The sequence below is a fragment of the Helicoverpa armigera genome, chromosome 24 (assembly GCF_030705265.1).
Source record: "Helicoverpa armigera isolate CAAS_96S chromosome 24, ASM3070526v1, whole genome shotgun sequence".
Classification (NCBI taxonomy): Eukaryota; Metazoa; Arthropoda; class Insecta; order Lepidoptera; family Noctuidae; genus Helicoverpa; species Helicoverpa armigera.
This window is the reverse complement of record NC_087143.1, coordinates 3,243,567-3,261,554: the sequence shown is the minus strand read 5'-3', so window position 1 is coordinate 3,261,554 and position 17,988 is coordinate 3,243,567. Positions and strand designations below refer to the sequence as shown.

Below are 17,988 nucleotides of genomic sequence, written 5' to 3'. Positions count from 1 at the left end.
TCACAACAATGACGGAATAGAATCCATAAATTCCAAAAGTTGTCAAAAATCTATTCTTTTGTCATTGAAACCAGCAGAGACAATGCTAGAAAGGTTTTATTTAACAAAAATAGCTATTGGTCAAAACCAGTCAGTTACTGGACAATCCTAACACATGAACCAATTTCGTGAATATATCAAGTATGGATGTATAAATAAGAAATGCAGCAAGAGCGTAATCAGATTCGCTCAACTCTATTGTTTTACCCCCTAAAACCATTTGAAGTTCCATCGTGAGTAACTGCAAGGAAATAGAATAATCCATTTAAAAATGTCTGTTGTCAAAAATTAATTATTTCAATACTTCAATACTTTATTTATGCTAGTTACTCCACTCCATATAATCATTTATGTTGTTTTGTTACATTATGAACCCCGTAGGGCACGGCATCGTAGGAGCTAGTTTTATAAACACAATTATTGTATAACATAATTATTGTACTAATTCTTTTATTTTTATATTAGACCGAATGTATGAGTAAAATTTTTATTGCTTATTTCATTAAGGTATTTTACAAATACTAATTATTTCATTTATATCCGCGTCCAGTGGGAACTACGTCCTGCACCCGAATAAAATAAAACTCACGTCAAACCAGGGATACTGTAATGGTATCAAATGTCATCTCAAATTTAAAATTATTTGAAAATTATAATTAAATAACTTGACTTATAACCATATAATTTAATTTTGAAACTTGGAATGGACTGAGTTTAAACTAATTGTTAATCATCAAAGTCAAATGAGTTATACTCCGTTAGAAAGTGTCAGTCATTTTTGTTAATACTTTAAAAACAATAGTTTTTTTGGTATGCTCAGATAACTAAGTCAATTTTTGAAAATATTATAATAAAGTCCATCACAATAGCTTAACGAAACTGGTTTCAATACTAAGCCATAAGTCGAAGTACCAGTTTTATTCAAAAAACCCTTTCCTTAGAATTGATAAATTTCAAAAGTATCGAGAACATACGAAACATGGCATTCCAAAGACTCCCATGAAAATATTGTTTGGTGTTTTTAATGAGACTTTCTTCTACGCTTTTTAGCTACATTAAAAAAAAAACACAAGTTCATTCGAATCTTTTATTAAAACCATAATTTTAAAATAAAGTACAGTTTTTTTTTTTTAATTTCCATTCAACATTAAATTTCTTTGGAACGCCGAAATTTCGTTCACTGCCAATTTTCCTGCTTTTCAGTCAGAAGTGATGTCAATCAGAATCGGTGTGGTCATAATAATTTTCGATGATTTTGCAGACACCGCCTTTATTGAAATTTTTGAGTTCCATCTGGGTATAACAATAATTTGATTATTTATGTGCTGAAAGTGATTAAGACCAAGTACTTCGGCTAGGCTAGGAAAGAGAGCTTCATTTCACTATTGTGGTGGATCCTCTACCTTTAAGGTAGAATTCCGTGCATCGCGACTGTCGTGAAATTCGTAGGCCGCGCGCGACTGTCGCGGGCCTCGGCAGCGGTGCCATACATTTTCATAGGTTGACTATTGTCGCGAGCGATCGATGACAGTCGTAGGCCGCGCGCGGCTGCGACAGTTGCGATCCACGAAATTCTACCTTCACTATTAATTTGACATAGCATATGGTATATTGCTTGCGTATGACTGACCCATTTATTTTTTAATAATCATTTGGACATTTATTTCAAAGTTGATACTCATTTCAAGGCGGAATATGGCACTGGACTAAACTCGTGTTTAAAGTTAGAAATATCATCATGGACCTGCCTGCCTTCATTCGACTTTTAGGTTCGACAAAGCATTTCATTTTTTCTACTACACTGCTCTATCTGATATCATTACACAGGTTCTTTATAGCCATACCATCTTTTACAAATATCCACGGTATATTAATACTACTCACCACAATTTGTATAAAAGTCCCTACCGACAATACAACAATGATCACAGGCTTCATAAAAGTGCCCGTTAGCACCAGCGTGACAAGTACTATTATGGCAAGCACAGAAAAGGCTGTAGCAATTGCGATTATATACAGCATGTAGCTTGTGAAATCAAACTGAAACGAAAGATACACAATTAAAATAATTGCTGCCTGAATTTAAGTACATAATTCTTTGCGGAATTCAGAAAATAAAATAAAAACCGGCCAAGTGCGAGTCGGACTCGCGCACGGAGGGTTCCGTACCATTATTTATAAAACGGACAAAAAAATCATGGTTGATGTATGGGAGCCCCCCTATATATTTGATGAATTCTAGTTTTCAGTATTTGTTGTTATAGCTTAGTTGTTATATGGCAACAAAAATACACATTCACAGATGATGTATTTTTGTTGCCGCTATAACGCTGTCAATTTTAGCTCTCTTACTATCACGGTTCATGAGATACAGCCTGGTGACAGACGGACGGACGGACAGAGGAGCGAAAACAATAGGGTCCCGTTTTACCCTTTGGGTACGGAACCCTAAAATGGTGCTTGTAAATAAACATAAAATGCAGATCAGATCATGCTGGCGTCCTTTAATTTGGCCAACATTATTATAAAACAGTCAAACAAAATTATTTAACGCCATTCCAAAAGGAAAGATTTAAAGCCCCAACTTACACTTGAAAAAGCCAGAAGAACGCAAACCAATACAACTGTGGTAGTAGCAATTACTGCATACAATATAATTTCAGTTCGATAATGACATGTTACTCTCGCTGCGAATACACTCATTGAAGCTGTCTGAAAAGGAGGAAAGGATTATGTTAAGCAAATCATATCAATTCACCCATCATATATTACAAAAGCAGAAACAACCGACAGCACATTGAAATCAAATGTGGCAAACTTGAAGAAAAATCTACGCAGGATTCTTTAATTATTCTTCATCGCTTCTTTAGCTGACTAGACAATTATTATCTCCATATATCCATAATCGATTCTGTACCCAAATATGTAGTTTTTAGAATTTTTGTCTGTATGTCTGTTTGTCTGTATGTTTGTCCCGGATAAACTCAAAAAGTACTGCATGGATTTAAATCAAAGCATGATTATTGCCTGGAGGCCGGTTCAACACATAGGCTATATATTATCACGCTATCACCTACGGCGGTTGAGCATTGAATGATTAAATAAACGAAATTGGAAATTCTAAATTGCTCACGCAGACGAAGTCGCGGGCAACAGCTATTACAAAAGCAGAAACAACCGACAGCACATTGAAATCAAATGTGGCAAACTTGAAGAAATATCTACGCAGGGTTCTTTAATTATTCTTCATCGCTTCTTTGGCTGACTAGACAATTATTATCTCCCTTCAACCCGATGGTTGCTGGTAGAGAATGCCTTGTGGCATTAAGTCCGCCAACGTACCATTTTAGTACATCCCTACTAATATTATAAATGCGAAAGTAACTGTGTCTGTCTGTCTGTTACACTTTCACGCCTAATCCACTGAACTAATTTTAATAAAATTTGGTACAGAGATAGAGTTGACCTTGAGAAAGAACATAGGATAGTTTTTATCCCGGACTTTTGAAGAATTCTCTTGGTAACTCGATATAACCGAACTCTACGCGGGCGAAGCCGCGGGCGGAAGCTAGTAAAGTATAAATAAATGAATAAATATTCCTTTAGCATTATGATTAATTCAACATGCATGATACTCATTAATGTTTTGGGTTATATTCTCTCGGAACCTCCATGTGTCTAGTTTGCAGAATAACTCTGAATAACATACATACATATACTACTTTTTAGCTATGCACGGGAAGCATTTTCCTTATGTAGAATGTGGGAGAAATCAAAGAATGGCAGAAGCAATTTTTTCATAAACTCACCGCCAAAGCCAAGCAAACGAAGTTACAGGGAGGACGTCTCGCGCATGGTGAACACATCATAGCACAATTCACTATAATCAGGACTACCCTGCAACCAAATGTAAACTTTACACACAAAGCTAGGGTTCTTATCTTTCTTGTCACATCGACCAACTTACATTGCTGGAAAAAGTATAAGCCATCCACACCTTTCGAAAAAGTCCTTCACTTCGGGTCTGCAAGAAGGAAAACCATTGTCCAACATCTTTATTAACCAATGTAAATGAATAATATCAAAAGGCCTTTGTAGTTAGTCCATAGGCCAGAATTTCTAAATTATGTCTCTTATATTTTAAGTGTTGATGAAGAAATTCGTCACATTTACAGAGGTACGCAGACAAAAAGACATGTAAATGTCCATATTAATTCAGACACCAAAGACTCGAATTTAAAACCTAAACTATTCACAATACGAAAACCTAAATAAACAATTACAACAAAGGGTTACCGTCATAAAGATACTTACATCGTCAAAACGATTGCAAGGAAAGCAGCAGTGGCAAGTAACATTAACAGCACCAGTCCCATTACAAGACGAACGAAAGAGTTACGAGATCCAGGATCGTAAAGCAGAGGCCCTCCTCCATCATACCCAAATGCTCCTTGGTACCCACCGTCACCGTGAGGGTATGGGTTACCTTGATTCGGATATTGACCTTGGTTTGGATTTTCACCGTGGTTTGCATTTTGTCCTCGATGATAATATCCTGAACCTGGACCTAGAAAACGAAAAAATAATAAAAAATATTCAAAGCTTCTTTGTATGTCCAGGTTGTCAAAGTTAACAATGCAATCACTCTTATAAGGTATCGTGTTAGCAGGAATGGCAGTGGCAATAAACAGTATTTCGTCATTACGGTAGGTTTAAATTAATCAGGAATTAAAATGACCCACTGAAAGAAATAGCAAGAAAGACCATTTACCATACTGAGTCCATATTGTTTGCTGTGGCTGCGGCACTGGCTGTTGCTGACGCCACAGCTGGCTTGTGTACCTCGAGTAATCCGGAGGTTGGCGTTGCGGAGGCCCAAACAAGTAATCATACACGCCCAGTATTGTATACTTTCGCCTCTTGGCCCTCTGGCTCGTCACATGCAACTTTAGCTCCGGCACGGCTACTAATCTATCATCTGCATTATCATCAGCTGGTTCCTCTTGACTATTTTCAATATCGATACATAATAAAGTACTGTTTGCAGCTATTTTTAACGGTCCCGGCTTAACTGTTTCTTTTTGTTTGACCAAATCCATATCAGTGGCAGTATTAGAGTCTTCTTGTTCATTAAAATGACTGTTCGCATTTGCAGTTTCATTTTCTGTACTTGTGGTTTTATGGAGCACCAAATCACTCATAAATTCATAAATTATACAAAAAGAAAATTATAAATACAAAACTGCACCATGAGTGATAAATGAAAATGACTTTTTATTTTTTCAGAAGCAATATTTAAAGGCATTTTTTTTCGAATCCACCAAGAAGTTTCTCCGAGAATGTGGCGAAGTTTTTTATCTTTTTTTACTGCGCTTGCTATTTTTGGTGGGTTTGCCCGCGGCCCGAGGTAACTTCTTCCTAGTACTGCGTAACCTTACCACATAATTGTTCTTTATCTATATCTATATGTACACCTTTTATTATATCCATTAGAGAGGTAAACCAATCCATTTACAAGACCCACTCAACTAACAGTCTTTTGTCACTATTATCAAGTACGCTATCATTTTTCATATTTTTTCACGAATACCCATATTCCATCTTAGAGGCTGGGTGTTCGAGAGAAATTTATCGAACAACTTCTATTAATGTTTACGGAATCTGGTCCTTATTAAGTTGTGGCGTTGTGCAATGCGATTAGGCGTCTTAAGGATTGGACCACAACTGGCAGCACGGACTCGCATTTGTTCCGCCTGTGCTATCACGTGCTGCAGTATGCTGCCGCTGCGAACGCATGCTGTGAACTGGTGAAAGGATGCGTTAGAGTTAGAATGCTATCGAGCGCTTCAGCGTTCCGGAGTCTCCCTGCCGACCATTGCATTTTGTCCGTGGTCCAACCCTAAACCTATACTGTCATTGGAATACTTAAGTTTAGTTGGTGAAGTTGCTCTATTGAGGTATAAAAAACTGATACTCAACTGCATCCGATTGGACTGAAAGCCAACCATAACATAGTGGTGAAATGAATAAGCAGATGAGGGATCAAAAAATAATTTACAAAATCAGTATTAATTTATGTGCGATTATTCGAAATCTGTCCCAAAATCCACGAAGGCCTTTTCAATATTGATACTGCGATTCGTAAATTATAGTTTGCGGAAAAAAGGTCAAGAATGACTGCAGTGAAATGAAAAACCTTCGGTTAGAGTATTACTTTCAAGAGGATTATATTTTCAGAAAAGTTGTGCGTCCTCGGGGGAAATTGCTACAATCCGAACGGCATCCTTAAGCCATAGTTCTCTTAAAGTATTTTGGATTTCTTTGTGTTGGAAATTCTATAGGTACTAAGAATGTATTTTAATGATTTTCATGTCTATTCTTTTTATGGTTGTATGTATTAAACCATACGTTTAAGTAGCAATCGATAATTTCCTAAGTAGCCTTTTCAAAAATATATCTTTTGCTATAGGTATTGTTTTGTATGCGTAATTTATCAATGCACATTGCCATAGTAAGAGTCAGCGGCTTATGCATACAAACACAATATAAACGTATTAAGACACAAGTGTGGCTTTCGTGAGAATGAAACAGTTTTACAATGAATCCAATTTTCTAATTTCAAAGATATTAAACTAAACTAACGCAATAGAAATTGTAATTGAAATAATAATAGGGAATTTGAGCGTAAACAGTATTAAGTAGTAAATTGAAAGGGACGAGCCCTAAACTCCTTGGGCGACCGTTAAAGACAATCCTATTACTGCTATTGAGGCACAAACTGTTTGGCCTACATTTCTGTTTGGTTCACACAAAGACGTTATAATTTTAGGTTATGTAACGCCCAACAAAAAGTATTACATAATCAATGTGAATCAGGATTAAGTACTTTTTTTTTTACTTTCAATGTGGATGCGTGAGGCAGTGTCAGACTCTTAACAACCAAAACCTACCTTGTATGTGTGGTGAGTTTATGTGTATCTATGAGAAAACTTGTATTAATGAAGACATTTAGGGCCTTACTACAAAAACTTTAAACCCTGTTTTACACTTGTCTAATAAAATTTTGGCTGCAAAATGAACCATATGTCAACGTCATAATTTGACATTTTTTTAGACAAGGCATAAACTGACGTTTAAAAGTTTTTGTGGTAAGACGGTCTATGTATATTTTCTTTGAGCTAGTTCAATAAGCAGTGCTTTTATCTCTAGAGAAGGTTTTATTCAATGAAGAATCAAATTATTTGGACGCAACTTTCATTTCACTACACAGAATTAATTAAAACAAAGACACCAGTAAAACAGCAAAAGTTTCTCACCGCACAAATCATAATAATATCTATCTCCATATTATTAACAGTTGGGAGCTCAACGATAATACTTCTCACTACATACATTAGGTTCTACTTAAGGCTGTTCACAGATATAACTCGGAATATAAATCAAATGTAGCTGAGTGAGCACTTGGCCCTTTATTAGTTCGCCGTTCGTTGTCCGTACTCCGGCCTCAATTCCCCAGCTATTTGTGACACAGATTAAAATAGAGCAGTTGAACAATAGGAATAAACTAATCATTCAAATACAAGTATTAAAAAACCGGCAAAGTGCGAGTCAGAGCAAAAAAATCACGTTTGTTGTATGGGAACCCCCCAAAATATTTATTTTATTCTAGTTTTCAGTATTTGTTGTTACAGCGGCAACAGAAATACATCATCTGTGAAAATGTCAACTCGCTAACTATCATGGTTCATGGACGGACGGACAGAGGAGCGAAAACAATAGGGTCCCGTTTTACCCTTTTGGTACGGAACCCTAAAAAATATATTCGTCACTTCTCTTGCTTAAAAAAAATAATACGTAATAAGAGTAAGTAGTGAGAGTAGAGAAAAACATCTTTACCTGACGAGTTTCTCCGTGTTTTAACCATCCATCCTCCATCATCCTCCGAGCCTTTTCCCAATCACGTTGGGGTCGGCTTCCAGTCTAACCGGATTCAGCTGAGTACCAGTGCTTTACAAGAAGCGACTGCCTATCTGACCTCCTCAACCCAGTAACCCGGGCAACCCGATACCCCTTGGTTAGACTGGTGTCAGACTTTCTGGCTTCTGACTACCCGTAACGACTGCCAAGGATGTTCACTGACAGCCGGGACCTACAGTTTAACGTGCCATCCGAAACACAGTCAATGGTGTCTAAGATATACTTAGAAAGTACATACAAACTTAGAAAAGTTGCATTGGTACTTGCCTGACCTGGGATCGACCCCGCGCCCTCATACTTGAGGTTGGTCCTTTACCCACTAGGCCACCACGACTTTTGTTTTAACCATAATGCCAATATTCTTTGCAGTAGTTACGGGTATCCAAAAGCCAGAAAGTTTGACGACCAGTCTTATATAGAGGCCAAGAGTAGGTTGAGGAAGTATGATAGGCCAGAGCTCTATGTAAAACATTGTAATCAGCTGCATTCCTAACTAAAAGCCGATACCAACATGGTTAGGAAAAGGTTAGGCAGATAATATTAAATAGCATAGTATGCGCATATGTATGAGCATATTACAGCAGATTTATTTATATTCAAGTAGATTTATTTATACTGAATCAGTCTACTGAATTGATTAGGCTGTGTCTCGCCGAAGAGTTTGTAACGTTTAATGAATTTGCGCCTTATGCAATCGCAGGGGCGTGCCTTGCACGATACTAATGTTGGCTCTTTGTAGGGACAGCATAACATTATATAAGGTGCTTTAATATTACCTGCCAGGACTTGAATGGGGGGTAGTATTGCGTTTACAGATTACAATAGTGAAGAAATTTCGTTCCCCGGAACAGTCAATTAAAGAGACAGTAAACAAGTTAAATTAACATTGGCTCTACTCTGCATAACGTGGTTCACAAATTACGCGCGTAGTGTTGCTACGTCAATGAAAACAACTGCTATCTCTTTCTATCTGTTCTGCAAGAGTGGCAACGCGCAACTCTACTGGATGGTATTAAACAATAAATTAAGTCAATTTTATACGTATTTTTTTTGTATGAAAAAAAATATGACAAATAATCAATTGTTTATCTTTACTATTGTAATCTATAAACGCAATACCACCCTCCATTCAAGTCCTGGCAGGTAATATTAAAGCACCTTATACTTATAGTTCTTTACACACTTCTTTATATCACACCTTATCTATTAAAGAGCTGAAAGATAAAAGAAGCTTTCATAAATAAATAAATGCGCTCTACAGACATGTTTTATCAGATGAGTTCCTGATATTCAACCAAACAAACCTTGGATGAATCTTAAGTTACTAGTCCATATATTTCTTTTTGAAGAATAATTATTAATGTAGACATTTCGAAGAAAAAGTTTATCATGAGGCAGCAAAAGCATCTTAAGATGTATCTGTTGGTTACAAATTGAGCTTGGGTGTAATCGCGAGATCAAGATATTCGGACTCGGACTATAGAAGAGCGGTTCCAGGGTCATTCATCGGAATGCCAACATGATGGCGGACTACTGTTGGACCATCAAAAACAGCCCTAGTGTACCGAATTAAAACTCTTCTAAAGGATTTACAGACACTTTTGATAACGGTACGTAACAAATTGTAATGCACCTCACACACGGGCCATCGCATCAGTCCGACTCACAAACAGCAGGGATGGCTACGATCCATTGCCCATGATCACTTGTTCCAAACCAACTAAACTGTTTGGAATGCACCACCAAACGGCCAGCTGTTTCTCTCTGGAATACCTAAATCATTTTGATAGAAGACTGTTTAGGAAAGACCTGGGGCGCGATTCTACTAATTTTACTTAAGCGACATACGATTCACATCCGATTGAGATCCAATCCCAACTCAATTACGATTGAAGCGTGGCATTCCGCTATTTTTTTTCTTTTAAATAAACGTTTTTATCCGTTTCTGTGATTCAATAATTAATCATATTGTCTGCAAATTATTTAAGATTGCAATTTTATTGTTGAGCAAACAACCGTATAAACCAAATAGCAGATCAATCGCAAATCAATCGAATGTCCCTGGAATTCGATTGGCCTTAATTTAGTAGCAGAGTGCCCGCTAAGGTTAAAACTGCTATTGCGATTCAATTTATATTCTATTTTGACATCATTGGCTTAGTAGAATTGGCCCTTGTACAATTTTGGTTTCGAAGCTTGGAGCTAAGTAACAGCTGCTCGGAGCAATCAATCGTAGGATTGAGCAATGCTTGGCTCGGTCGGTCCGACGATGGATGATCACGGTAAGTACATCCATGGTTTTTATAAGGCACGTTATAAAAACCATGATACGGTGTGTACGGTGTGTACGGTACGGAGGTTAGTACGGTGTCCTGACGACCATTTGGCAATCGTTACTGGTAGTAACCAGAAAGTCCCACAAAAAGTAAAAGTACAAATTTCCATTATACATAAATATGGGTATCCCCCGATTATCAAGCTAAAGAATTACCAAAATCATTCCCTAATACAGACTTACAACTTAAACCATAATCAAACTCTAAAAGCCATTAATAAAACAGAATCCTCCGTCTATCCACAAATCAGCAGACCACATATTTAAGGTGACTTTAAGTGGCTGCCAATAAATCTAGCTGAGTCGAGCATTGGTAAAAATAAAGGCGGCTACACGTGACAAACGGATGGCGGACCCGGCGGCCGCCGACGACAAAACGAAGATTTACTCGCGTGCAACCTGCACGGACAAATAGAATAGGAGACCTGTGGAGACTGGTTTGGTATTAAAGTTTTTAATTTTGGCTATACAGATAAGATATAGTCTATCTAATGAAGAGGATATTTTTGTTTGTACCGTAACCTACCCGAAATAGCAGAAGCGTGCCTTTTTTACGAAACTGGCTGTGTCCATAAAAGGTACCTAAGCTTGGAAAAATTATGGTGTCTATTTGGGTTGCCGAGCATGACAAATAAAATGTACCATGACTGTGTTTCTTACATTATTTTATATAACAAAAATAATTATTTATTATATATAATTTTTAACTACCTACATTCATTGTCATGTCTGTTAAAAAACAACAGAATTTTTTTTGATATTAACCAATAACACTGCAAGATCATCAATATAAAAACCGACTCCACATCATCCTCTATACACAAATTGATCTCTGTAACTGTGATTGCAATAGACAGATGCGAGGTGCACCCGCAGTATTCCTAACTGAGACAGAATAAGCGCTCCCCTTGACAAACAGCTCAATTGTACCGACAACACTCAGTAGCACCGTAATATCCTCGAAAAGGACTTACTTCTTCAAAGACTGAAATGACATTTCTTGTAGTTTTAAGAGGTAAGTCAATGTTTATATTTGTAGCTAAAATCTGTTATTTAATATTCAAATGTCACTGATGATGATGTCCTTCTAGCCGATTATCGGCTATGGCGGCTGTTCTCATGATATACATTATAGCGCATAAGCATTTACGCAGACACAGGTGCACTCACTATTCCTTCACTCTCATAACCCGATGGGACGGCAATCCGACACGGCCGAAGAGAGATCAGGCGCAAGACCGACATTTACGTGCTCTCCGATGCACGGGTATATCAATCACAAACTTCCAGATTCTGGGCTGCTTCGTGAAAGTTTCTAAAATCCACAAAGCGATTTCGGCCCGACCCGGGAATCGAACTCGAGACTTCGTGCACAGCAGTCGTGTTTGCGACTACTTGATCATCGAGGCAGTTCATTATATCATTTTACAAATACATTAAGTAAATTCAATGAAAAGGCTACGACAAATTAAATGTAAACTGATATGAAACCGATGCTTACATGCGCAAAAAGAGGATATAATGTAAAACCAAAGAGTGCAAAATATGTCAAACCGAATTTTAATTCTGAATGTCATGTAATTATATTTGCCAAAGAGAATACAAATACTACTTAAGACGCATGTAAGATATTTACTTCACCGTGAATTGGAATTGAATATAAAAATATTCTAGCGAACTTTAAAATGAGTCAGGAAACGTACATTGGTGATGTAACTTATGATAATACAAAAGATTGTGAAAATGTTTGTGAAAGTAGAAATCTTAAAACAGACAATACTTTGGTATTTGAAGATGGTACCAATTCTAAAGAGCTTGCAAAGACACAGAAGAATGAAGACATTAATTTGTATATCGCAGAAAGTAATACATATAACAATAAGTATAAAATTGATGTGGGCACATATCTAAGATCAGAATTTACTGCTGTGATCGATCCAGACAGCAATGGCAAACTGAATCTGCCAAGCAAATTACCTGAATGTAAGGAAATTAATTTAGTAGATAATAAACATGGAAAGGCCGGTAGGAAAAAACCTAATGTTTATTCAGAAAATGCAGTGGTGGTACAGTTCATGGGAAGCGAAAATATGCCCGAAAACAAAGTCCAAATGATATATGAACCAGAGTCGCGCAATTACACCGTGAAAACAATGTTTGCGATGTTGCTCCTGATGCATTTATTTATAACTTTAGGAATCATATTATATGTGGGTTGCGAGTAGGTACCTGCCTAATTTATTCCCAAGCTAAACCGCTTTCGTAAAACTTACTAATCTTTGTAATTTTTTCAGTACTGATCATGGTATTATGTGGTATATGCTGCACCTTGCCCACTTTGTAGTGGGACTTTCATTGTAAGTAGTCACATTAATTTGGTAATAACTATTTGATCGCTAAAAAACTGTTCACAAATCGGGCTATGAGTGTGAAGGAATAAAGAGTGTGCCTGTGTCACAAAATGCTTAAGTTATGTTATGTATGTACTTCTATATATGTACTAGCTTCTGCCAGCGGTTTCACCCGCATCCCGTGGGAACTACTTCCCGTACCGGGATAAAAAGTAGCCTATAGCCTTCCTCGATAAATGGGCTATCTAACACTGGAAGAAATTTTCAAATCGGACCAGTAGTTCCTGAGATTAGCGCGTTCAAACAAACAAACTCTTCAGCTTTATAATATTAGTATAGATATACGGCGACAATCGATCGTGGCGCTAATATTATTCCTTTATTTTGTTACAGATTGGTTATCGTGATTCTATCGATGTGTATGATTTGTCTTGAGAACATGCGCATAGGTTTCAGAAGTTCAGTGGGAATTTTCGGCACGGTAAATACTCATATTACAAGGTTACAATAATATGTGTATAGGAACAAAATGACTAGTGTAAGCCTTTATTAGATCCCGCACATTATTTTCAAGAGCATCTAATGGCCATCTTCAGAGCAGCAAAGATATTTGGCGCGAACTGTACTTCCTGAATTTCGTATCTTCCTTATTAATTCATCATACATTCATATTTTCTTTCAGCTGTTCGCGTTTGTTATTTTTTCCGGTGCATTTTTCCACATGATATATGGTTATATCACTAGTTCAAAAATATTTTTAACTGCAAGTGCGACTATGTTCTTTGTGGATATTATTTGTATTGGAGTGGGTTGCACAGCGGTATGTTGAAATATTTTAAGGTGGCTTTCGTCTGGTAGTGGAATATGCATTTTTTTTATACTTCATCGATTGATTTTTTTTAATCTTTCAAAATATGGGGGATCTCCCTACTTGTTAACTCTCACACTGCCGTAATTTGACCTGTTTACAAATGAAGCAATCTGATTCTATGTTAGCGAGGCGTGATCTTATCAGTCGATAACAATATTATGTACCTTAAAGTAATTTTTTATCCCCTTGCTTAACTCCGAAAGTTCTTTAAATCCCATAGTAGGTAGGATAATCTTTTAAAATATTGTAATATCTCTTTTTTTTTCAGTTTGACTACACGAGTTATTGGATGTACGCAATTGTGGTGGTTCCTGGTCTAGCCATTTACTATCCAATATATTTAGGTTTACCCAGATTGCTTAGCGAATTCTTTTTTCCTATAGATGAAAGATTGGATCCTAATGATTTCACGTGGACGACTATACTCATCGTGATTTTACTGCCGGTATTTAAGAGTTTAGAAATTTTATAATGGTCCTAACATAAACTAACATAACGTAATGATATAAACAAGCGCATAAACAAAAATTAAAATAATTTGTGTGAGTCCATGAAAATCTTTTCCGATTTGAAAAATCCGTGGTGAAATAGCTCATTTATCGGAGAAGAATATAAGCTAAGTAAAAAACAATATTGTATTTGAAATGTGCACTTTTGATGTTTTTTTTTTTCAGGTCACTGTCGCTGAATTGCATATTTTACTCGATGAGGATGCAATTGAATTAGCTGAGGACGACTATATGTTCGGAGGATACCTACTATTGATATGCCTTATTGACTTTCCTATAAGATTTTTGCGGAAGAAGGGCTTTCTAGGTGAAAAAGAAGAACGAGATGATGAAGAGTAGATAAAATATTTTTCATAGAGAGCTGCATTAAGTTGATTTTTTAGGCGACGAGAAAAATGTAACTTGATGCTGTGACAATAAAGTTTACAGTTGAAAATATTCTTTAAACAAAAATAAAACCAGCCAAGTGCGAATCGGACTCGCGCACGAAGGGTTCCGTACCGATTTAATTTCACCCTTTACCCACCTTCTTTTGTCCACCATATCTTTAACATAAGCCACCGATGGGTTCTTTGGTTATCCCCTTCCTCTTGTCCATCCACGTTCATTCGTCAACCAAAACATATTATTAACTAGCTTCCGCCCGCGGCTACGCCCGCTTCGAGTTCGGTTATATCGCGTTTCCAAGAAAACTCTTCAAAAGTCCGGGATGAAAACTATCCTATGTTCTTTCTCTAGATCAACTCTATACCAAATTTTATTAAAATCAGTACAGTGGTTTAGACGTGAAAGTGTAACAGAGAGACAAACAGTTACATTTTTGCAAGAGTACCAGTTTTGCATTTATATTATTAGTAAGGATTATCAAATCAATTTAAACCGAAGCTTTTTCAACTGAAATCAACAAACATTTCTTCAAGTAAACACCTAGAAACTTCGTCACAGAGTGTCCTGACAATGTATATTTAAAAAGCACGTATCCACACGGCCGTCCTAAGTACGTACAAAACAAGCAATAAGACGAAATAGATTGCTATTCCGTACCTTTTTCCATTTGCCATTGTCGGTTATTTCGAATAATCACACCAGTTTGTGTTTAGGGTCGGGTTATAGTGGCAATTGTATTTGTGTTTAAATAATATTACATTTAAATAGAATTTAGTGTGTGAACCGAGTGTGTGAATCAGTTTGGACAGGATGCCGCTGACAAAAAAAATATAGTATTAAGTTTCATCAAAACCCGTTCAGCTCATCAAATGACCCCTCTCGCTGTGGGTTAGCAGCGGTGAGGGAGTGTCAGACTCTTACTGACTGAAAACCGTCGTGTTCCGTCGTAGACCTTTTATGTACCAGGCCGCAATAACTCTTTCGAACAATCCCGCAGCCCCGGCAGGCCTTGGCCCTACTGGGTAATGTTATCGTGGGAACAAATATCGAAATATCGAAATCTAAAAAAACATTCACATTTTAATATTATTGACGAACTATGGGTATACATACTATACCCACGGAGTAAACTTCGTCCAAGTAAACCTACGAAAATGTATGTTAATCCTTCGTAATTCCAGGTGTAAGTTTTATATATATATATTTATATTGATAAAGTTTACAATGCTAAAACACAATTTAGCTAAAATAGTTTGAAACTTGAAAAGCGCAATGTGTCAGCAATTCCCGGGACGGCGCTCTGTTAATACAACATACTGCTATGTGCATTGTATTCCCAAAGTAATTATCTATTTAATTAATATAAACCATCATTCAGCTCAAACATTGTTGCAATGTTTTATCAAAATGATGTAAGTAACGGTAATACACAGTAATAATCAGGTCCTTCTATTGTAATTAATTTGCATATTTCGATACAAAGTATATAAATACAATTGAGATTGAGTTGTATTTTCAACACCCTTACTTATAAACGTGATTTAAATATAAGTAATACTTAAGGGCTGTTTAAGAAAAAAATCTTACTTATAAACGTTGCTTAAGCATGTCTTAACTAACTACTAACTAAGTAGTGATTAGTTAAAGTCTTGCTTAGAAGGTGATTAGAGATTTTATAAGTAAGGGGGTAAATTGTGTTCTTTTTTTATATATTAGTTTATAGTTATTATTTTGTTTCATTATTTATGTATTGTTTTTTATTTTTCATATGTATTAGTTTACCTATAAGTATTGTAATGTTAACTATTTATGTATCGTATTTGCTATGGGCCTTAGTTGCCTGATGTAAAGGAATAAATAAAATAAATAATATAAAAATGAATAGCTCCATCCGGTTAGTCTGGAAGCCGACCCCAACGTAGTTGGTAAACAGCTCGGAAGAAGAAGAGTTTTTGCGGTACAAATAATGAAAATCTCCGCTTATCGCTGATTCTATCAATGAAGCAGCTACCTTATCAACTAGATGTCTTCCTGAACAATGTCAAAACTGGTAATGCTTATGTATTCGCTTTTAGGATTTGTTTTAAAGGCGGCGCGTGTTTTCGAGCTACGATTGTTTTCGCCTATGGGATGTCAAATATGTATTTATTTTTATGCATTCGGGTAAATCCTGGTCCTTTAGTTGTACTTTATAATATGGATGTTATATTCTGTTTTAGTTGAAATTTTCATAAAGTTGGTACAGTGGCAGTTTGTGGCATTCTTACGCACATAAATATTTTTCAGATCTAGTCTCTCTCAAGCTATCAGCAACATTTCTAAAATGTCCGCGAAATTGCAACCTTTGTACCTGAGCACAATCAAGCTACCAGTGAAAAATTTTGGTGAAATCTCGTCATTATATCTAGTCAATACCCACTGTGTGCCCTGTACTCATAAAAAGAAACACGAGAAATTATTGACATTAATTTCTGCTTCGACCGACCATTTCACAAAACTTTTAAACAGGCGTTTTAGCTCATTGTCCATCATGAAGTACATAAATATTCCAGTTCAAAACTCACTGTGTACATGTAGGTGTACAGTCCAAGTGGATGTACCATGGAAGAGAGTGAACGACTGGAAGTGCCATTGAGTTGTTGCGCCCGATGCAACTTTCTCCGCTGAATTGCAACACGCACGTCACTCATTGACAACAACCATTTTGATAAACGACTAGCCGTTATCCCGCAGTTTCACCCGCGTCCTGTGAGAACTACGGCTAATGCGCGTATAAAATATATCCTATGTTTCTCGGGAAGAATGTAGCAACAATCAAAGAATTTTTCAAATCGATTCAGTATTTTCGAAGCTTTTAGGGTACAAAGAAACAAACACAATTTTCTTTTTATTATATTAGTAGGTATAGGTAAGTAGGCTAAGGTTTTACGCTAAGATTTTTAAACTTACAGATGAACATATAGTATGGATTTGATTTCTATGTTTTGAAATGAAGAATATATTTTTATTAATATGTGTTTGGCGACACAGGTTCTCGTACTGTCCAGGTATGTGGACACTTCCACTCATTTCTGTTCCGTGTGATGTACGAGCATTGTCTCTTAACTCAGAGGTGTGACGTCAGAACGGATGCCGGACGGACGGCTGTCGCGTCGTCGTGCGGTTTCCTGCATGGACGGTGGCCCAAGTTGTTTGTAGTTTCAATATTTTATTATTAATTTCAATGTATGTGGAATTTCACCAGACCACGGGACTCGGAACACGTGAGTCCCGGTTTTTTGAGAGGCGAACGTGGGGCCGAAGCCAGCATTTTTGAGACAACTTTAATGGAATCGTGACACAAAACCGACGACCTGTATACACTATAGAAATGTACCCAAGGAGAATCGCCGAACGTATCTTACTGTTATTAAAATATTATTTCACTGGTCTCAGTGGAATTAACGAGCATTTTCACACCAGCAGATTTGGCCGCGCGTTTACGCTTGTTTCTTAGTAGTAATTTGTTTACGTACCAAG

The 17,988-nt window shown here is 36.7% G+C and overlaps 2 protein-coding genes across 4 annotated transcripts; one reads left to right on the top strand and one right to left on the bottom strand.

The window, feature by feature from the left end:
• Positions 1-130: 130 nt before the first annotated feature.
• Positions 131-5,309, bottom strand: LOC110377281 (uncharacterized). Of its 3 annotated transcripts, none has more exons than XM_049850339.2 (7): positions 4,811-5,309; positions 4,354-4,606; positions 4,007-4,063; positions 3,849-3,936; positions 2,629-2,751; positions 1,924-2,079; positions 131-280 (listed from the first exon to the last, which is right to left on the bottom strand). In XM_049850339.2, exons 1-7 carry the CDS (start codon positions 5,238-5,240, stop codon positions 131-133), a joined length of 1,257 nt encoding a protein of 418 aa, XP_049706296.2. In that variant the 5' UTR covers positions 5,241-5,309. The 3 variants fall into 3 exon arrangements, with proteins under 3 accessions (XP_049706296.2, XP_049706297.2, XP_049706298.2); XM_049850341.2 differs by lacking the exon at positions 131-280 and adding an exon at positions 1,113-1,332; XM_049850340.2 differs by lacking the exon at positions 4,007-4,063.
• Positions 5,310-12,651: 7,342 nt separating this feature from the next.
• LOC110377296 (uncharacterized) lies at positions 12,652-14,666 on the top strand. The gene is made up of 5 exons (XM_049850375.2): positions 12,652-12,708; positions 13,096-13,183; positions 13,385-13,522; positions 13,842-14,018; positions 14,248-14,666. The coding sequence occupies exons 1-5, from the start codon at positions 12,662-12,664 to the stop codon at positions 14,419-14,421; spliced, it is 624 nt and encodes a 207-aa protein (XP_049706332.2). The 5' UTR covers positions 12,652-12,661; the 3' UTR covers positions 14,422-14,666.
• Positions 14,667-17,988: the final 3,322 nt, after the last annotated feature.